General features: G+C 41.5%; 2 protein-coding genes across 16 annotated transcripts in view; one reads left to right on the top strand and one right to left on the bottom strand.

Annotated features, from left to right (window-relative positions):
- MTUS1 (microtubule associated scaffold protein 1) overlaps positions 1–9,927 on the top strand; it is a 158,356-nt gene extending 148,429 nt beyond the window's left edge. For 10 of the 15 annotated variants that reach the window (XM_054657222.2, XM_024345009.3, XM_024345012.3 and 7 more), the window contains 5 exons: positions 303–376; positions 519–614; positions 3,829–3,945; positions 6,666–6,763; positions 7,602–9,927. In XM_054657222.2, coding sequence (XP_054513197.2) covers positions 303–376; positions 519–614; positions 3,829–3,945; positions 6,666–6,763; positions 7,602–7,815 — 599 coding nt within the window. In that variant the 3' untranslated portion in view covers positions 7,816–9,927. Of the gene's footprint in view, positions 1–302; positions 377–518; positions 615–3,828; positions 3,946–6,665; positions 6,764–7,571 lie in introns of all 15 variants that reach the window. The other 5 variants (XM_054657224.2, XM_024345008.3, XM_024345006.3 and 2 more) reach the window with 1 other exon arrangement.
- Positions 9,928–10,600: 673 nt separating this feature from the next.
- The window catches only part of PDGFRL (platelet derived growth factor receptor like), a 67,963-nt gene continuing 56,355 nt past the window's right edge, over positions 10,601–22,208 (bottom strand). The window contains exons 6-7 of the mRNA XM_016959143.4: positions 19,525–19,664; positions 10,601–11,108 (exon numbers count right to left, since the gene is read on the bottom strand). Coding sequence (XP_016814632.3) covers positions 10,920–11,108; positions 19,525–19,664 — 329 coding nt within the window. The 3' untranslated portion in view covers positions 10,601–10,919. The remainder of the gene's footprint in view (positions 11,109–19,524; positions 19,665–22,208) is intronic.

Below are 22,208 nucleotides of genomic sequence, written 5' to 3'. Positions count from 1 at the left end.
TTTATGAGAGCCTGCCCTGAAATGGCACTCAGTGTTGTCCTAAGGTCGCATGGCCTCTGTGGGCCATGGTGGGCTTCAGTGGGCCTCAGGGCTCTCAGTCATAAAATGGGAATGTCTACCCTAACCACCTCTCAAGGCCATTTTGAGAACAGATGGCCAATTTACATAAAAGCATACTATAGATGTAAAGTAACGTCATACGGCTTCATCATCAACCCCTACATCTATGTGCTTTAACTGTTTTAGAGTGCATTGATATCATAGAATGTTATTGCCTCAAAAATATCCGTTTATTTTCCCAGAAATTAAGAAAGGCCATGAAATAGAAAAGAAATCGCTTGAAGATTTACTTTCTGAGAAGCAGGAATCGCTAGAGGTGGGTGAATGTCAATATCCCAGTATCCCCCACAAAAAAAATATATCATTTTTGATTTTGTTTGGTTTTAATGTTTCTGTGTACGTATGGAGTTTCTGGGGTCTTCTTGTTAACTTAAGTTCCACATTTCATTGTGTTTTAGAAGCAAATCAATGATCTGAAGAGTGAAAATGATGCTTTAAATGAAAAATTGAAATCAGAAGAACAAAAAAGAAGAGCAAGAGAAAAAGCAAATTTGGTAAGTTGTGTGTGCTCCTTTATCAGTATGGAATTTTTCTTCTCAGTTGCCTTTTAGAGTCATTCAAGTACTCAGCAGCCAGAGAAATAACACAGGTTGGGAATCCTTCTCATGTCTGGCAATGTGCTTTCTAAGGTGTGTAAAACAACTGCTTTGCTTACTGGCGTCTTGTTTTACCATCCTAAAATCTGACATCCAGATGAAGTCCAGGATGTTTCTGGTGGTCTAAGCTAAAAAGAAGGAAACTACCAATTAGGATTAGAGTTTTATGTGAAGACTTTATTTTAAAAAAAAATCACTGTATTGAGATAAAACAAACTACAAAGTTCACTCTTTCTTTTTTTTTTTTGAGATGGAGTCTCACTCTGTCACTCAGGCTGGAGTGTAGTGGCGTGATCTCGGCTCACTGCAACGTCCACCTCCTGGGTTCAAGCGAGTCTCCTGCCTCACCCTCCCGAGTAGCTGGGATTACAGGCACGCATCACCATGGCCAGCTAATTTTTGTATTTTTAGTAGAGATGGGATTTTACCATGTTGCCCAGGAAAAGTTCACTCTTTTAACATGTAAAATTCAGTGGCTTTTAGTATATTCATAAAGTTGTCCATTGGTCACCAGTACCTCTTTCTAGAACATTTTTATCACCCCCAAAAGGAACCCTGGACCCATTAGCATTCACTCCCCATTTCCCCCAAATTCCCCAGCACCAGGCTATCCCCAGTCTACTTTCTATCTCTATGGATTTACTTATTCTGAGGAATGAATAGAAAAGGTTGATTGTACAACATGTGGTCCTTTTAAGACTGGCGTCGTTTAGTATAAAGTTTCCAAGGTTCATCCGTGGTTTAGCCTATGTTAGTATTTCATTTCTTTTTATGGATGAATAATATTTCGCCGTATGGATAAATGTCAATTCTGAAAAGTACAAATCTCTTGGAAGCTGAAATTTCTTGTGGCACATTTGTCCTTTCTCCCCAGCCTTCCCCCAACCTTTGTCTTTTTGAAAAAAATTTGTTTCCTTGCTGCTTCTGCCTTTAGTACCACTGTTTTCATTCCATGTTTATACTCTGGGACTGCAGAAGCAAAGCTTTTCTCCACTTCAAATCTCTGGCCAGCTCCAGAAAGTACATGTGTGGATCTCTCAGTGAGACCTTCTGCAAATAATCTCATTGGGAGACCCTCTAGCTATTTGATAACATTAGATGAGCTTATATTCAAAGAAACTTCAAAGCTATTTATTGTAGAAGATTCTTAGGAAGAGTCAGTGATTTCAAAAGAAATCTAGACTTACATGCAGGGATATGCAGGGTATAAACCTTATTGATGGCTCAGGAAACAGGTTTGAAAGAGCTTCCGGTACACAAAGGGGATTCTTCTACTGCAGCCGCTTTTGAAAAGCTAAGGCAGAGTCAGAGTGAGGAACACAGAAGCATCCAACCGCTTCTGTCACGTAAGCATGCTGAGGCTGCGGAAAAAGAGTGCGTCTGACTGTAGTCCGGGAGAAAGGGATGGGCTGGCAGAGGAGGAGGAGAAAATGCAGAGGGTACAAGTCTTGTAAATGCTCTAATTTTAAAACTGACGGTAAGTTATGCCATTTCCCTCTAACAAAAACAAGGTAGGATTCGCTATTTTCAAGGGAAAAAAAAAAATCCTGCGTACAAGGGTAACACTGTATAAAATGCATGAAATTTAAAAATTGATACTTAGTATTTGCATGTATTTATGGGGTACGTGTGATGTGTTGAGACAATCATAGACTGTGTAATGCCCAAGTCAGGGTATTTAGGGTATCCGTCATCATTATCATTTCTTTGTGTTTGGAACATTTCATATCTTCTCTTGTAGCTATTTTGAAGTACACAATATATTATTGTTAACTATAGTCACCCTACTATGTTATTGAACACTAGAACCTATTCCTTCTGTCTAACTGTATGTTTGTATGAATTAACCAACCTCTCCTCATCCCACCCCACCCCACCTCCCACCATACACCCGTATACCTCTCCTAGCCTCAGGGAACTATCTAAAGAACCTAGAATTAAAGATGTATTAGTCCCTGCCCTGACCCTTTCCAGCTCTGGAAGCTTTCCTGATCTTTCCTGAGTAGGTCGCTTATCCCGTGGAACACGTTTCCTCTTTCTGTGTGAAGCAGGGGGTTTGGATTAAGTAATCCCCGAGGCCCCTTCCTGGATTCTCCCTAAGGATTGGTCCAGAGCAGAAACCACTGCCCCGGAAGATAAGCTTGATGAGCCACACCACCGACTCTTACCTAAGACGTTCCTTCATTAAACATATCTGATCAGTGGACCTTATGCTGTTCTTCTGTAGCATAAATTTTGGATGGTTTAGTTGAATTTCCGAATAAAGCAAGGAGTGGGTGGGCGGTGGTGGGAAATCCACACTGATGGTGTGCTCTCAGAGGACGCCTCCCCTGATGTAGCATTTATTTTGGAGAGTTTTGTGTTTTTGAGACAGGATCTTGTTCTGCCACCAGGCTAGAATGCAGTGGTGCATTCACAGTTCACTGCATCCTTGACCTCCTGGCTCAGTTGATCCTCCCGCCTCAGCCTCCTGAGTAGCTGGGACTGTAGGCATATGCCACTATGCCTGGCAAACTTGTAATTTTTGGAGAGAAATTTTAATAGGCTATGTACTCCATGCCGTGTAGGTACTGGGGTGTCACAATATAAAATGATAGTATTATGTCTGCCCTAGAAGTATGGCCCAGTCAGCGTAGCCCCATCATAACAAAAATCCAAAGACTCAGGACATTATTATCCCTGTTGTTTTCCAGAGAGCCGTATAATGCACTGCTTTTTCTTTCCTGATCAGTTTGTTTGGTAGGAGAGAACTGTTGTTCCCTGTTCTCCCAGAAAATGCCAATAACTGACTCACAGATTGCCTCATCTCCAGCCAAGATTCTGTTTTGTATGTAAGCAAAGTTTTTCTCTTCATACAATAACATGTTTTATGCAACTCACATTTTTGCATATTAAGTTACTGATAAATAAGTGAAATGTTTGCTTTCAATATTAGGACCAGTCTTTGACATTAAGGTGCTCTTGTTTTTCACCTCTTTCTTTGAAATTGCTCTAAGATGATGAACATCTGTCGCTTGCTACTTGTCTAATGTCTCAATCTAATCAAAGATTCTTTCTGTTAAGAATCTGAACTATGTGGAATAAGAGCAGTATCTTGCTGTGTCCTTTCCAGAAAAATCCTCAGATCATGTATCTAGAACAGGAGTTAGAAAGCCTGAAAGCTGTGTTAGAGATCAAGAATGAGAAACTGCATCAACAGGACATCAAGTTAATGAAAATGGAGAAACTGGTATGTTTCCTTCAGAATGAATGAGGATCTTACAAATGGGGTAATATGTGTGAAATTGAGCCCTGCATTTTAGAACTGTGGAGTTGGGTTAACTGCTCCTAAAGATATTTAGAAATTATACAAAAGATAAAGTTTACATTTTCTTTCCAAGTTTGTTCCATATTTATTCATTGCTGCCTCCTAGAATGTTTTCTTTTTCAAGGAACATGTAAAACAGCACTCAGTCCTTGGAAAAACTATAAACAAATCAGGCTTGTATTTCAGTGGTATTTTGGATCTTCACCTGCATAAGAAAAATGTTTAAATATCTATGTAAAATCAGTACTTTAATATACCACACACCCTGGACAGGTTTCTTAGATCCAAAACAGTTGGATACATTTAATAGAAATGAATTTAATAGAAATGAATAGCAATACTATTTATCAAAATTCTTCATCTTGCTTCTTGTGAATTAGCATGTGATAAAAGAATCGTGGGCTGGGCACAGTGGCTCATCCTCTAATGCCAGCAGTTTAGGGAGGTTGAGATGGGTGGGTCACTTGAGGTCAGGAGTTCGAGACCAGCCTGGCCAACATGGTGAAACCCTGTCTCTACTAAAAATATAAAACTTAGCCGGGTGTGGTGGTGGGTGCCTGTAATCCCAAGTACTGGGAAGGTGGAGGTTCCATTGAGGTGAGATGGCACCAGTGCATTCCAGCCTGGGCGACATAGCAAGACTCCATCTCAAAAAAAAATTGTGCTATAATAAGATTAATCCATTTGGACAAGTAGCAGGTGTTAGCAAAAATATGAATAACATTCACTTTGCAGTGTCTAGAAGAGAGAACGATGTTAGCGTGAGTGGCATGTTCAGTGTTCAGCGTCAGTCTTGGCCCGGCCCTGAAATACAGCTGCTGCCAGCCAGGACTCTAACCAAGTTGGCAGAGTTTGGCGAGGCAGCTTAAGTGATCCCCGCCCTCGCGGTGCCTTGCTGTTGACTGTCCAGCTGCCGCATGCTACTGGCGTCTTCTCCCCACAGTGATGAGTGACTCAGGCTTCTACAAGTGCCTCATTCAAACCCAAACCAGCCCTGGACAGTAGGGGACATGGGGGACCTCTCTGCTGCTTGGTTTGTGTTGGTTTGGCGTTTGGTTTTCTTCTGGAGACTATGACTTCTGTTGAGGGAGATAACGGCCAAGCCCCTGTGTGGATATACCAGCATTTTGAATTATCAGGAAATTTTTGTAAAGGAAGGAAAGGAACTCATGGTTGTTAACGGGCCAACCTAGTATACATACCAGGTCGTCCTGTTCCACTGAGTCTGGTATCTTCTAATCTGGTAGTCAGGGATGACTCAGATGATCCTGTTAATAGGACTGCTCCATATGTCATTCATGCATCAAAACTTTCAAAAAATCATGTGCAATAAATCAGACTTTGCTGTAAACTTACCAACACATTTTTGATGATCTACTATTTGTTTCTTGCCATGCCCCAGAGGTATCCTGATAATATCCTTCAGCCTTGCATTGTGTATGTGTGGAAGAATGAGTTGATAGGGAGACCCACTGTTCCCTTCATATTTGTAAATTACAGGCCTCTGATGAAATTAAGAGACTTAGAAGCACAGGAAGTTTTCTAAGAAAGACAGCTTTCCCATGAAACCGGCACTGCCCATAATCAGCTCTGTGACATTATCAGGACTAGTTTCCCTAGGATGAGATAATATTTAAAGGACAATACCTCCCGATCTCAAATTCCAGGTTTTTTCCCACATTGTTTTATCTCGGAATCCTTCATAATTACTGAACGTAGTCTCCTTTTCTGGAAAGTGATTTAACCTGAACAGCTTGTCCTGAGCTGCTTCTGGATAACAGGATGTCTTAAGAACAATCGGGTTCCAAACTAAGCAACATACTCAAAGCGCGTTAGTCCTGCTACAAGGACAAGGACTTAGACTTAATCCTGATGGAGCTATAATATTGCCTCTTCATAAAGCCTTACCTTGAGAAAGTGAGTGGGGGATGGAATCAGGTCTTCATCATGTTAAGTGATTAAATGTCCTCAGGCATCTTATCCTTTCATCTCTCCGCTGATCAGTTTGTTTGCCTTGAAAGTTCAGCCTGCACAGGCCAGCAAGAGAACAGACCTATCTTCAGCTGACCTGAGGAGACTCGTGGCATGTTACTTCTTTGATGGGATGCTCTAAGAGCTCTATCGAATTGAAGCTTTGTATGGCCACTCAGAGGCAAATGCTGAAAAATTACCATGAAACTGAGTTCAAGTCCATAGTAAACGTTGCCAGGGACTGTGAATTGCTGGCCTGTGAGTTTTCATCAGATGTGGGGATCTTTTTTTTTTTTTTCAGCAAAATTCACCATAAAAAGATATATAAGCTTTGATAAGTGTGGGCAGTGTGTTTGCAGGGTTTATTTCACATTGAAACAGAAAGAGGCACCAATTCTTAGAGAATTCCAAAACCACATGACCTGGAACAAATCTGTTACCCACTCATATCAATATTTAAGTGTCCTGGCATACATGTTTTAAAAATACCCAGCTGCTCTGTTTTGCTGTTTTAAAATCTTTTTCAGTATGTTAGTGTATAAATATTTTAATATGGAATTGCATTTTCCTTAATTAAATCTCCAAAGTGTGCTTGTGTTGTGAGGTGCCTTAAGAAATGAGGGGTTTTTTTTTAATATTGTATAAATGTTGGAATTCTTGTTTATGCCAAGGTGGACAACAACACAGCATTGGTTGACAAATTGAAGCGATTCCAGCAGGAGAATGAAGAATTAAAAGCTCGGATGGACAAGCACATGGCAATTTCAAGGTAAAAATAAAAAGTGCTATTTCTCCCGAGCTCCCCGCTCCCTTGCACATCCAGTGTACTTTCTGGACACGCTCTACCCCTGCACCTCCTGGAAATATGAAGGAAGCAGATGGTTAAAAGGGCATTGATTTCTCTGTGGAAAATATGATTGTAGTAGTTCATGCTTTCACCAAAGCGGCCTAAACTGTACACTGAGACCCAGGCCAGCAAGCCTGCTCCCACGGCCTCTGGCTGCCTCTGAGAATGCTTTCAGACAAAGAGCAACACAAAACCAAATAGAAAACAGCCCGCAACATAAGATAGTCATAAAACATGTCGAATATTTGCAGAAGTGGCACTCAGCCTACTATGAAATTGCCCAAAAAGTACAGTTATTATTATATATTTTTTTGAGATGAGGTCTCACCCTTTTGCCCAGGCTGGAGTACAGTGGTGCGATCTTAGCTTACTGCAGCCTCCACCTCCTAGGCTCAAGCAGTCCTCCCACCTCAGCCTCCTGAGTAGCTGGGACTACAGGCACATGTCACCATGCTTGGCTAATTTTTGTATTTTTAATAGAGACAGAGTTTTGCCATGTTGCCCAAGTTGGTCTTGAACTCCTGGCCTCAAGTTATCCACCCACCTTGGCCTCCGAAGGTGCCAGGATTATGAGCTTGAGCCACCACGCCCGGCCTGTATTTGGGCTTCTTAGCCAGCCAAATACCTGTGACCTTGTGCAGGATTCTGTTTTATCCCAAAGGAATAATTTTGGACTTTAAAGTTTCAAACGCTAAGAAAAATTTTTCAAGTTTTTTTTTTTTTTACATAGATCTCATGGTTTCTGGCCTTTTTCTTCAAGGCAACTTTCCACGGAGCAGGCTGTTCTGCAAGAGTCGCTGGAGAAGGAGTCGAAAGTCAACAAGAGACTCTCTATGGAAAACGAGGAGCTTCTGTGGAAACTGCACAATGGGGACCTGTGTAGCCCCAAGAGATCCCCCACGTCCTCCGCCATCCCTTTGCAGTCACCAAGGAATTCGGGCTCCTGCCCCAGCCCCAGCATTTCACCCAGATGACACCTCCCCAAAGTCCACAGACTCTCTGAAAGCATTTTGATGCAGGTCTGCAGGACTGACCCCAAGGAGGAACGTGGGCACAAGAGGTATGTCAGCACACGTGTGATCACCGTAGGGTAACTGGAGCGTCACCACCGCTGGAATCGCAGCTACTGAGACTGGAACTCTGGAGGAAGACTTTTGCCTCCGTCCAAAAGATTCCTCCAAAAAAAGATTTCGGCATCGACACGGACGTTGTTGCACAAAGCACTTAAAGAACGAGAGCATCTTGTTCATTGCCTTTTTCACCTAAGCATAGGGGGATAAACTCTCAGGGCCCTATTAAGATAAAGATTTATAACCTTTGTAATGTTCTTCACCACAGACACCTTCTTGTGAGTTTTCAGTCTGACTGTGGGGGTGGGGGGGGTGTGAATGAAATGGATGTCACAGAGTGTCATGTGTCTGATGCAGCCTCCTTTGCTGTGTATTAAATGTCAAAATCTGAATATATCTGGATATGTACTAATCAAATAATAATCAATCAGCATATACATTTCAGCCAAAGCCATAGAAGAAAAAGCAATAGTTGCTTGAATTATGATCATCTACCACCAACTCTGCTCAGCCCTGTAACAGAGTAGGGAGAGGGTATAACAGGAAGAGCTTTGACTTGTCCCTGTCTATACATTCTCTGTATCTTTTGGGGGTAACTTCTTGGCAGTTTTTCAGTGTTCAGCCATGTCAGTTGAAACTAGATTTTTCTGTAGATTTTTTACTTACCCATGTGAGCCTAACACTATCCTGTAATTCATTTTCTCAGGCTATGTGTAAATGTAGAACCCTAATTTTTCTATAAAAAAACAAACTGTATAAAGAAAAAGGGCAGTACCAATGGGTTTTTCCGCCTTATTTTTACCTTTGATCTATCCTTGCAGATTTAACCTGTCTTCTTCCCTCCCATTATTCTCATTTTCCTTTTACCTTTCTCCACCATCCAGAGCCACAAAAGCAAACCTTCTACCTCCTACCTACTTTTCTCTGGGACAAGGATAAAGGAATATGATTTTCCAGAGCCCCAGAGCCAGCTCATCTTCCAGGTGCTGAAACCACTTTCCAAATAAACTAAAGTCTGGATTTGATATTACAAATTTTGGGAAGTCTTAGAATAAAGAACGAGAAAAAGGAAGTCATTGGCTAGTATAATTAAGAAAGGTAGGATTCAGTGCTTACCGATGATGCAGTACTTGATAGAAGAAAACAGTCCGGGAGGATCGCGCTCATTTTTCAGGTACCCTTTAAGGAGTCCCTCTGTCTTTGGGAAAGTAGCAGAATGGTCCGCTTCTTTCCCATGAGTGGAAAATGTGGCTTGTCCAACTCTCCTCCAGGTTGCATTTCAGTTTCTTTCCAAAACTTATTACCTCCCCTAATCCTGAGACTTTGGAAAAGGTGGAAGGAAGAACTGTTGCTTTATCTCCCCCTCCCTGCATGTGTCAACATTGTGATGTCAGTATTTACTAATCTACATTCAGTGGCTGTACAAATAACAGCTGTAGTAAGAAGAGAGAGATTCAGGATGCTAGAGGTGAATATTTGGGTCATTTACATGTACACTACATAGCAAGTTGATACTCATGTTGCATGTTCTTTTAAATTAGTGATTTTGTGTCTTAAGTCTTTAACTTCCAATACTTCATCATGTATGTAACCTTCCATGTTTGCTTCTGATAAATGGAAATGTAGATTCACTGCCACTTCATGAGGTATCTCTGCTCACGCTTCCAAGTTGTTCTCAATGACATTAGCCAAAGTTGGGTTTGCCATTCATCCCCTAGGCATGGTAAATCTTGTGTTGTTCCCTGCTGTCCTCCCTATTACGTGACCGGGAAATAAATCTCATAGCAGTTAATATAAAACATCTTTGGAGGATGGGAGAGAAAAGGAGAGAAGATGGGAAACAAAATAGAGAATTTTTAAGATTTTGTTTAAACCAAATATTTCATGTAGAATGCAAAATGTTGGCACGTCAAAAATATGAATGTGTAGACAACTGTAGTTGTGCTCAGTTTGTAGTGATGGGAAGTGTATTTTACTCTGATCAAATAAATAATGCTGGAATACTCAAGAATTGCATCCTCTGACCTACTTCATTCTTCAAATTCTTCATTTTTACAGCCCTGTGACAGCAAAGTAAAGATCGTATCTCCTCTTAGTTTATTTCCCAGGAATTTCCACTGCAACCGCAGAGTTGGTCATGGGCTCACAGAGCTAGAGTTAGAGGTAAGCTCTTCTTCTCTAAATTCAAAGCTATCTATGTTTGACAAATAAATTTTGGCTGGTTGTAACAATTTCTGCTGTATAAGAAAATTGGACAAACTTGGTAAATATTTTTGAATATCGTAAAACATGTCTAAACAAAGTTGAATGTTCTTAATCTATGCATCTATTTCATACTGAAAGCTAAACTTCTAAAAACATGTTCTAGTTATTGAATAGACTAATCTACAATTACACCTTTGAGTGCAGCAGTTTAAAAAAATGAAGTGTACTTGAATTTTTTCAATACCTTCATAAATTAACTCACATTTGTTAAAGTTGCTACTAAGACAAAATGACATTTCTAAGCATTTGAGTCTGGAGTTGTTGCTTGTGGGTAAGTAGTTGAACTGTATCTAGTACATTTTAAAATTCTAATATATTGTGGTGATATAAAAGAGAATACTTGGTATTGACCCACGTATCACCACCACCAAGTCTTTCTGGATGTATTTTAAGTCAACTTAACTTAAAAAAACACTTATCCCACTTTTTATTTTTTACAAAAAACTTGCTCATTTAATAGAAATGATTGATTATATAAAATCGTTTACACATGTATAAAAACTAGGAACACGTATGTAGGTAAGCAATCAAAATCATGCTTTCTGTTAGAAAAGTTAACACTTCTGTGAATAGACTGGATGACTTCCTTTTAGTTTGGATGTCTGGGTCGGACTCACGAGACACTGGGGTTGGGGTTTGGTGCTTGACATCAGCCTCTGGCAAAGCACTAATGAAAGGAACCCCAAAGCTGACTGTGTACACAAATGGGCTTTCCATAAGTTCATTACATTTCCTTTTCCAAGTCAGGAAAACTCAACAGTGGTAGCTACTGTGGTCTGTCCTTGAAGATTCTGAGCAGTGCAAATGTAATATCCTGCATCAATCGTCTCAAAGTCTTCCACTGTAATGACACTCTGGGAGATTCTCGTGGTGTGTCCCAGTCCTCTGTGGATCAACCTCCAAGTGTCTTGGATCGTCACAGGCCTTTCATCCTGTTTAACGACACCCGCACAGACTGAAGCATGAGGGACAAGCTGCTATAAAGAGCTCCCACTCACCCAACACTGTTGAGCGTTCCTTTCAGAGAGCAAAGCACATGCTTATAAAAGGCTGTTTAGTATGCGTAGCTCATAAGCTGTGGAAGCTTCTACACTGGAATCATTTTAGGTTGCATTTTTTCCAAACAGCCCTTGAATTTCATTACGTTGTTTGGTACTGTCTTTCTGCCCTTTTCTTCTGTAAGGTTTTACTTAATCTAAAATGTGTGCTTTTAGAACTCCAAGGAAGTGGAACTGGTATTAAGCATAAGCAGGGAGAAAATTTTCCACTGGCCCCGTTCTTCACATTGCCCACTTTCTTTTCCTAGCTAAGTGGTTCTTACCTACAGAACTGAAAGTCAGTAGCCTGAAAAAGCACCCACTGTATAAATGACTAAGAGCTCCCAATTGCTCAGATTTGAGAGAGGGAGAAGTATGATTAGGCCAGTGTGCCTTAGGACTCTAGTGGGAGAAAAGTTGTACCAAGGATGGGTAAGATAATGTACTACATGACAGGACCCCTATTTCTACAAAGTGCGATGGTCACTTTTGAGATGTCCACCCAACTCCAGTGATAAAAACATAGTATTTTCTGAATTCATGTAACAGAACTAATATATCACTAAGTGAATACCTCTTCTCATAAAATACCAAATAGCAATGTGGCGGCGGGGGGGGGGGGGGGGGGGACCTCTATTGAAAATCATCAATGTCCTGTAAGTATGACCAACACGTTTGATAATCAAGTGCCTGGTACCAGGATGCCGGAAAACACTATTCCCCAGAGACAGTTATTTTCTACCAATCACAGCCCATAGGCCAGAATGTCAGCTACTTAATGTGTCTTGTGGAGGCCAAATCTCTCCTGGCAACAAAGGGATTATTCCGTGCTGGGAGCAGAGCTGTTATTTTAGCAAGCAGAACATGCACAAGGGCTAAATACACTGCAGTTGCTTTTATGAGAAGTCTACTTTAAAATTATCTCTGGCCTCACAGCACCTTTTTGGCATGGTCTATGTCCACTTGGTGGATGTCTGCTCACAGCAGCTTGCCATGGGCACAGCTTGTATAGAGAACACTCTAGCCAAGTGAAACACAGGAATAGAAAGGAGCAGCAGAAAGAGCCCTATGGGCTCTCTCAGTCCCCAAGGAAGCCATTTCTGACTTGTCTCACAGAGATCCTTGGAGAGGGCTACCAGAGAAACTGGGAAAAGACCACAGGGAGAAGGAAACTTCTAGCTGAACTGTGTAACAATTTTGACCAAACACAGTTTCCTGGACAGAACTCGGGTGAGGGGGTGAAGCAGGAGTGCAGACACAGCACAGAAACCATGGCAGGTAGGAGATGTGAAATCTGAAAGCCCTGTTTGCTTTCTTAACCAAGAGGCTGGTAGCCTGGGACAAGTTCTCAACCCTGCTCATCCACTGCCTAGAAACAAACTCGGTGCTGTTGGCAGGGACAGAGGGAGTGAGACCGGCCCTTTGGGCTACGTGGGAGCTGGGTGAGGCCTGTAACTGCTGGCTTTCCCCCACTTCTCTGGTGACCTGCATGACACAGCAGAGCAGCCATAATCCCCTGAGGAACATAACCCCATTGGCCTGAGAACCACACCCCCAATCCCAACAGCAGCCATAGCAAGACCCGCCCAAGGAGAGTGTCTGAGCTCAGACACGCCTAGCCCACCCCCAATTAATGGTCTTTTTCTACCCACCCTGGTAGCCGAAGACAAAGGACATAATCTCTTGGGAGCTCTAGGGTCCTGCCCACCACCTGATCCTCCCTATACTACTGCAGCTAATGCTGTCTTTAAAGTGCCACCTCCTGGCAGAAGACCAACACAAAACTAGTGCAATAAACAAAACTACAACTAAGGACCCTCACAGAGTTCATCCATTTCACTCCCCTGCCACCTCCATCAGATCAGCTGCTGGCATCCATGGCTGAGAGACCTGAGACATCAAAGGACTCTGTACAGGCACCACCAAGTACCAGCCCAGAGCCCAGTAACTCTGCTGGGTGGCTAGATACAGAAGAGAAATAACAATCACTGCAGTTTGGCTCTCAGGAAGCCACACACATAGGGGAAGGGGGAGAGCACTGCATCAAGAGAGCACCCCATGGGACAAAAGAATATGAAGAGCAGCCCTTGAGCCCCAGATCTTCCCTCTACCATAGTCTACCCAAATGAGAAGGAACCAGTAAAACAATTCTGGTAATATTTCAAAACAAGTTTCTTTAACACCCCAGAAGATCACACTAGCTCACCAGCAATTGATCCAATCCAAAAAGAAATCCCTGAATTGCCAGAAAAAGAATTCAGAAGGTCAGTTATTAAGCTACTCAAGGAGGCATCAGAGAAAGGTGAACTCCAACTTAATTAAATCAAAAAAGATACAGGATATGAAGGGAAAAATCTTCAGTGAAATAGATAGCAAAAATAGAAAACAATAATAATTTCTGGAAATGAAGAACACACTTAGAGAAATGCAAAATACATTGGAAAGTCTTAGCAATAGAACTGAACAACCAGAAGAAAGAACTTCAGAACTCGAACATGAGATTTTTGGATTAACCCAATCGAACAAAGACAAACAAAAAAGAATTTAAAAGAATGAACAAAGCCTCCAAGAAGTTTGGGATTATATTAAACAAACAAACCTAAGAATAATTGGTGTTCCTGAGGAGGAAGAGAAATCTAAAAGTTTGAAAGACATATTTGAGGGAATAATCAAAGAAAACTTCCCTGGCCTTGCTAGAGAGCTACACATCTGAATACAAGAAGCTCAAAGAACACCTGAGAAATTCATTGCAAAAAGATCATCACCTAGGCACAGAGTCATCAGGTTATCTAAAGTGAAGATGAAGGAAAGAATCTTAAGAGCTGTGAGGCAAAAGCACCAGATAACTTATAAAGGAAAACATGTCAGATTAACAGCAGATTCCTCAGCAGAAACCCTACAAGCTAGAAGAAATTGAGGCCCTACCTTCAGCCTCCTTAAACATAAGAATCATCATTTAAGAATTTTGTGTACAGCAAAACTAAGCTTCATAAATGAAGGAGAGATACAGTCTTTTTCAGACAAACAAATGCTGAGAAAATTTGCCACTACAAACCCAGCACTACAAGAAATGCTAAAAGGAGCACTAAATATTGAAACAAATCCTTGAAATAAACCAAAATAGAACCTTCTTAAAGCATAAATCTCATAGGACCTATAAAACAAAAACACAATAAATAAATAAATAAAAACCAAGGTATTCAGGCAACAAATAGCAAGATGAATAGAATAGTACCTCACATCTCAATACTAATGTTGAATGTAAATGGCCTAAATGCTCCATTTAAAAGATTCAGAATGGCAGAATGGGTAAGAAGTCACCAACCAAGTATCTGCTGTTTTGAAGAGACTCACCTAACAAATAGGACTAACATAAACTTATGGTAAAGGGCTGGGAAAAGATATTCCATGCAAAGGGACACCAAAGTGAGCAGGAGTAGCTATTCTTTTTGTTTGTTTTGTTTTTTTTGAGACAGAGTCTCACTCTGTCGGCCAGACTGGAGTGCAATGGCTCAATCTTGGCTCAATGCAACCTCCACCTCCCAGGTTCAAGTGATTCTTGTGCCTCAGCCTCCTTAGTAGCTGGGATTACAGGTGCAGGCCTGTCTTATAGAGGAGTAGCTGTTCTTATATCAGACAGAACAAACGTTAAAGAAACAGCAGTTAAAAAAGAGAAAGAGGGACATTATGTAATGATAAAAGGACTTGCCCAACAGGAAAATATCACAATTTTATATATATATATATATATATATATATATATATATATATATATATATGCACCTAATGCCAGAGCTCCCAAATTTATAAAACAATTACTGTTAGACCTAAGAAATGAGATAGACTGCAACACAGTAATAGTGGGGAACTTCAATACTCCACTGTCAGCAATAGATAGGTAATCAAGACAGAACATCAACAAAGAAACAATGGATTTAAACTATAACCTAGAACAAATGGACTTAAGGGCTATTTATAGAACATTCGACCCAACAACTGCAGAATATACATTCTATTCATCAGCACATGGAACATTCTCCAAGATAGACCATATCATAAGCCACAAAACAAGTTTCGATAAATTTAAGAAAACTGAAATTATATCAAGTACTCTCTCAGACCACGGTGGAATAAAATTGGAACTCAGTTCCAAAAGGAGCCCTCAAAACATACAAACACATGGAAATTAAATAACCTGCTCCTGAATGATCACTGGGTCAAGAATGAAATCACGATGGAAGTTAAAAAATTATTTGAACTGAATGAAAATAGTAGCACAACCTATCAAAACCTCTGGTATACAGCAAAGGCAGTGCTAAGAGGAAAGTTCATAGCATTAAATGACTACATCAAAAAGTCTGAAAGAGCACAAATAGACAATCTAAGGTCACACCTCAAGGACTGGAAAAACCAGAACAAACCAAACCCAAACGTAGCAGAACAAAAGAAATAAAGATCTGAGCAGAACTGAATGAAATTGAACCAAAAAAAATACAAAAGATAAACAAAAAGCTGATTCTTTGAAAAGATAAATAAAACTGATAGACTATTAACAAAATTAACCAAGAAGATCCAAATAAGCTCAATTAGAAATGAAACAAGATATTACAACCAATACCACAGAAATACAAAAGATAATTCAAGGCTACTGTGAACAGCTTTACATACTCAAGCTAGAAAACCTAGAAGAGATGGATAAATTCCTGGAATTATACCACCCTCCTAGATTAAACCAGGAAGAAAGAGAAACTCTGAACAGACCAATAACAAGCAGTGAGATTGAAATGGTAATTTAAAAAATTGCCAACAAAAATAAGCCCAGAATCAGATGGATTCACAAATGAATTCTATCAGACATTCTAAGAACTGGTATCAATCCTATCAACATTATTTCACAAGACAGAGAAAGAAGGAATCCTCCCTAAATCATTCTGTGAAGCCAGTATCACCCTAATACCAAAACCAGGAAAGGACATAACAAAAAAGAGAAAACTATAGACCAACATGTTTGATGAATATAGATGCAAAAATCCTTAACAAAATACTAGCTAACCAAATCCAACAGCATATCAAATAGATAGTCCACCATGATCAAATGGGTTTCATACTGGGGTGGTTTAACATACACAAGACATTAATGAGATACACCACATAGAATTACAAACAAAAAATCACATGATCATCTCAACAGACACACAAAAAACATTTGACAAAATCCAGCATCCCTTTATGATTAAAACCCTCAGCAAAATTGGCATAGAAGGGACATACCTTAAGGTAATGAAAACTGTCTATACTGAATGGGAAAAAGTTGAAAGCATTTCCCCTGAGAACTGCAACAAGACAAGGATGCCCACTTGCATTCAACATAGTACTGGAAGTCCTCGCCAGAGCAATCAGACAAGAGAAAGAAATAAAGGGCATCCAAATCAATAAAGCGAAGTCAAACTGTTGCTGTTTGCTGATGATGTAATCATATACCTAGAAAACCCTAAAGACTCCTCCAAAAAGCTGCTAGAACTGATAAATGAATTTAGCAAAGTTTCAGGATACAAAATTAATGTAAACAAATCAGTAGCTCTGCTATAAACCAACAGCGACCAAGCTGAGAATCAAATCAATAACTCAACCCCTTTTATAATAGCTTCAAAAAATATATATACTCAGAAATATACCTAATCAAGGAGGTGAAAGACCTCTGCAAGGAAAACTACAAAACACTGCTGAAAGAAATCATAGATGACACAAACAAATGGAAACACATCACATGCTCATGGATGGGTAGAATCAATATTGTGAAAATGACCGTACTGCGAAAAGCAATCCACAGATTCAATGCAATTCCCACCAAAACACCACCATCATTCTTCACAGAACTAGAAAAAACAATCCTAAAATTCATGTGGAACCAAAAAAGAGTCTGCATAGCCAAAACAAGACTAAGCAAAAAAAAAAACAAATCTAGAGGCATCCCATTACCTGACTTCAAACTATACTATAAGGCCATAGTCACCAAAACAGCATGGTACTGGTATAAAGATAGCACACAGACCAGTGGAACAGAATAGAGAACCCAGAAATAAACCCAAATACTTACACTGATCTTTGACAAAGCAAACAAAAGCATAAAATGGGGAAAGGACACCCTATTCACCAAATGGTGCTGGGATAATTGGCAAGCCAAATGTAGATGAATAAAACTGAATCCTTATCTTTCACCTTATACAAAAATCAACTCAAGGTGGATCAAATACTTAAATCTAAGACCTGAAACCATAAAAATTCTAGAAGATAACAGTGGAAAAACCTTTCTAGACATTGGCTTAGGCAAAGAGTTCATGACCAAGAACCAAAAAGCAAATGCAACAAAAACAAAGATAGATCGGGCTTAATTAAACTAAAAATCTTCTGCACAGCATAAGAAATAATCAGTAGAATAAACACACAACCCACAGAGCGGGAGAAAATTTTTGCAATCCATACATCTGAAAAAGGACTAACACCCAGAATCTACAAGGAACTCAAACAAATCAGCAAGAAAATAACAATCCCATCAAAAATTGGCCTTAGGACATGAATAGACAATTCTCAAAAGATATACCAAAGTCCAACAAACATATGAAAACGTACTCAACATCACTAATGATTAGGGAAATGCAAATCAAAACCACAATGTGATACCACCTTACTCCTGCAAGAATGGCCATAATTTAAAAATTAAAAAATAATCGATGTTGGCATGGATGTGGTGAACAGGCAACACTGTTACACTGCTGGTGGGAATGTAAACTAGTACAACCACTATGGAAAACTGTGGAGATTCCTTAAAGAACTAAAAGTAGAACCACCATTTGATCCAGCAATCCCATTACTGGGTATCTACCCAGAGGAAAAGAAGTCATAATATGAAAAAGATATTTGAACACATGTTTACAGCAGTACAATTCACAAGTGCAATAATATGGAACCAGCTCAAATGCCCATCAATCAATGAGTGGATAAAGAAATGTAGTATATATACCATGGAATACTACTCAGCCATAAAAAGGAATTAAATAATGGCATTTGCAGCAACCTGGATGGAGACCATTATTCTAATTGAAGTAATCCACAAATGGAAAACCAAACATGGTATGTTCTTACTGTTAAATGCGAGCTAAGCTATGAGGATGCAGACATAAGAATGACACAATGAACTTTGGGGATTCAGGGGAAAGGGTTGGGGGGAGGGGTGAGAGATAAAAGCCTATACATTGGGTATAGTGTACACTGCTCAAGTGATGGATACACCAAAATCTCAGAAATCATCTAAGGAACTTATTCATGTAACACACACCTACTGTTCTTAAAAACCTATTGAAATCAAAAATGACTAAATATATTAAAAACAAAGAGAACACTCTGAAGGACCCCAGGAGGAGGTTAGATTAGACTCTAGTTGGCCCAGAAGATGGGAATGAAAGACTGAGGTGGGGGCAGGAGGAAAGAGGGAGATCCTTCATTTCCCTTTCCTCTCAATGTCCTTTTTTTTTAAAAAAAACTTTTATTTTAGGTTCAGGGGTATATGTGCAAGTCTGTTATATAGGTAAACTCGTGTCATGAAATGACAGATCATTTCCTCACCCAGGTATTAATATTCAGCCTAGTACCCATTAGTTATTTTGCCTGATCTTCTCCCTCCTCCCACCCTCCACCCCCAGGTAGGCCCCAGTGTGTGTTCCCCTCTATATGTCCATGTATTCTAATCATTTAGCTCCCACTTAAAAGTGAGAACATGAGGTATTTTGTTTTCTGTTTCTGTGTTAGTTTGCTAAGGATAATGGCCTCCAGCTCCATTTGTGTTCCTGCAAAGGACATGATCTCATTCTTTTTCATGGCTGCATAGTATTCTTTGGTGTATATGTACTATGTTTTCTTTATCCAGTCTACCATTGAAGGGCATTTAGGTTGATTCCATGTCTTTGGTATTGTGAATGGCGCTGCAATGAGCATTACTGTCCTTTCTTACTTAAGGGTTTAAAAAAAAAAACCTGCATATGAAGAGGGTACATTGAGCAAATTGACTAATGAAACTCAATCTCTTATTTCCTGTCCTTAAAAAAAATTCATTTTTAAATATACTGAAACATCTTCAAAAAAAACAAACAAGACCTGGCCCCCAACATAGCCCCACATGTTTCTTGCACTTCTGAAGTTATGGCATATAGCACTGGGTGGGGACGAAGCTGTGAATTAAAATGGCTGGCTGAGATGCAGAGGCTGAGATGCAGGGGCTGAGACGCAGGGGCTGAGATGCAGGTACAGCACTTACCTTCTGCCCTGGGAAGATCCAGGTGAACTCCACCTCCACATCGGGCTCCCCCAGGACAGTGCAGAGCACACTGATGTCGTCCCCACTTTTCACTTTGTTTGAAGAAGCCAAGATGGTTGTTGAGGGAGGGCCACTGGGAACTGGAAGCAAGCACGAGACAGGCAGAGTGAGACCCCGAGTGTAACCTTGAAAACAAACCTACAGATGCATTCTTTTCCATGGAGAGAGATGGAATTTTCTGCCTTTCTCACAGCTTCCTGACCAGTGCGAGGACAGTGTGAGCCCACAACTTGGGGCTTCCTTTGAAGCCACCTTTACCTGTTGACCTTGGTGGTCTGGAATGGGGTAGGCACCAGGACTCCCAGGACAGCCTCCAAGCCTGTGATTAGGAGAGGAAGCTCGGAGGTCCATCAGTGGTCATGTGAAGAGAATGAAGAGGTGAGGGGGAAGAAGTCCCTAGGGAAGAAGCAGGGAGGAAGTACTGGGTGGTGGTGTCCACAGGGGTGGCAGGGAGCAGATAGGTGTGTGGCTGACCATCCGCAGAAGAGGAACAGAAAATCTAAATGTACAGATGTGAAAGATATTTGGGCATGAGTGCTACCTGGGTCTGCAGTGCCTTTGCCTCATGTTTCAGAAACAAATTTCTTCATTATGGGGAATTCACTCAACAAGCTGTCTATTTATTTAGAAATGGGGTCTCTGTCACCCAGGCTGGAGTGCAGCTGCGCGATCTCGGCTCACTGCAAGTTCTGCCTCCCGGGTTCACACCATTCTCCTGCCTCAGCCTCCAGAGTAGCTGGGACTACAGGCACCTGCCAACAGTGGTGCAATCTTAACTCTCTGCAGCCTCAAACTCCTGCATCCTGGAGGAAAGCTCAAGCCATCCTCCCACCTTTGCCTTCTGAGTAGCTAGGATTAAGGTATGAGCCACTGCACCTGGCTAGTTTTTCAGTTTTTTTGGTCTATGTTGCCCAGGCTGATCTGCAACTCATGGCCTCAAGCAATTCTCATGCCTTGACCTCCCATAGTGCTGGGATTACAGGTGTGTTAATGAGCAATTTTGATGGCAGCCTTGAGAAAGGCTATGTGCTAGCAGGTGGGCCTAGAGCAGGGAGGGAGATGGACCTGATCTCTGAGCCCTTGGAATCTGTATTCTAGCAAAGGGGCCGGACACTGAGTGAGTCATCATATGGTTAATTTAAAATGCTGTGTTAAAAGCTATGAAGCAGAAGCCCAGAGTACTCCAAAAGGCCAGAATAGAACAGTCTGAGAGCCAGGAAGGGCTTCCTTGAAGAAGCGCTGTTTGAACTAAAATCTCAAGGCTGAGCTTCAGAGACAGGAACAGGAGAAGCAGGGAGACACCAGCAGGCTGGGAATGCCCATGTTCATGGCCCTGGGTGAGAGGCAGTGGCGGAGTGGAGGAGGGCTGGGGAGAGGAGGGGAGGGAGGAGTGAGACCTGGATGGGGAGGAGGACAGAGGTGAGTCCATGTGAGGCCATTCAGGCCACGCAAAGGATTTGGACTTTGTTTCTGGGAGAAGCGGGAACCTACTGATTGGTTTAATTAAAATCAGGGAACGGGCACAGTGGCTCACTCCTGTAATCCCAGCACTTTGGGAGGCTGAGGTGGGCAGATCACCTGAGGTCAGGAGTTCGAGGCCAGCCTGGCCAACATGGTAAAACCCCATCTCTACTAAAAGTACAAAATTAGCTGGGCATGGTGGCACATGCCTGTAATCCCAGATACTGAGCCTGAGACAGGAGAATTACTCGAGCCCAGGAGGTGGGGGTTGCAGTGAGCCGAGATCACACCACTGCACTCCAGCCTGGGCAACAGAGCAAGACTCTGTATTAAAAAAAAAAAAAATCAGCTACAGTGTGGAAAATGGAGTGGAGAAAGAAAAGGTGGACCTAGGGGAAATGAGAAGGTATTCGCATAAGTCCAGGGCAGAGACAATGCTAGCTTGATCCCTTTTTTGCAGTGAGGATGGAGAGAAACAGTAGGATTTGAAAGTGATTTAATGAAAAAAGTAGAAAGGATCGGGAGGAGAAGGGAGGTTAGCTTGGCTTCCAGCCGCAGGCCTGACCCCTGGGTGAAGGTAGTGCCATCACCAAGGCAGAGGAGGAGGAAGAACCAGGTCCAGGGAGGATGGCACTGAGGCCAGGGATGGCACGCGGAGGATGGAGGACCCCGAAGCATCTCATTGCACACCTGAGGTGGATAGCGGACACGTGGACCTGATGCTCCCAGATCCGGCCACTTCCGTTCACTTGGGAGTTACCAGTGTACAGATGTGAAGCAGGCCCAGGGACAGAACAAGGAGTGGGAAAGAAGGGTGCCTGGGGGAGCACCAGCATTTCAAAGTTGATAGAAGGCTAAGAGCTGACCAAGAAGAGTGAGAAAGCTGTGGGGGAGGTGGGGGAAGCTGGGAAAAATGGAGCCAGGGCAGAGGCTGTTCCCTGCAGGTGAGGTGGAATCCAGGAGGACAGGGACAGACTTTAATGGCATGGGGGTCCCCGAGTACCTTGGCAATAGCCGTTTTGGTGGAAGTCAAGGGAGAAGGCCAGATGGGAGTGGGCAGAGGAGTGTGTGGGAGGAAAAGAAGTGGAGAGGGACATGGAGAGCTCTTTCATTCAGGGACTTGGTTCTAGTGGGGAAGAGTGGTGGGCTCAGCAAAACACTGG

This window comes from Pan troglodytes, chromosome 7 (assembly GCF_028858775.2).
Source record: "Pan troglodytes isolate AG18354 chromosome 7, NHGRI_mPanTro3-v2.0_pri, whole genome shotgun sequence".
Taxonomy (NCBI): domain Eukaryota; kingdom Metazoa; phylum Chordata; class Mammalia; order Primates; family Hominidae; genus Pan; species Pan troglodytes.
The sequence above is the reverse complement of the archived record's forward strand: the minus strand, read 5'-3'. Positions and strand labels throughout refer to the sequence as shown.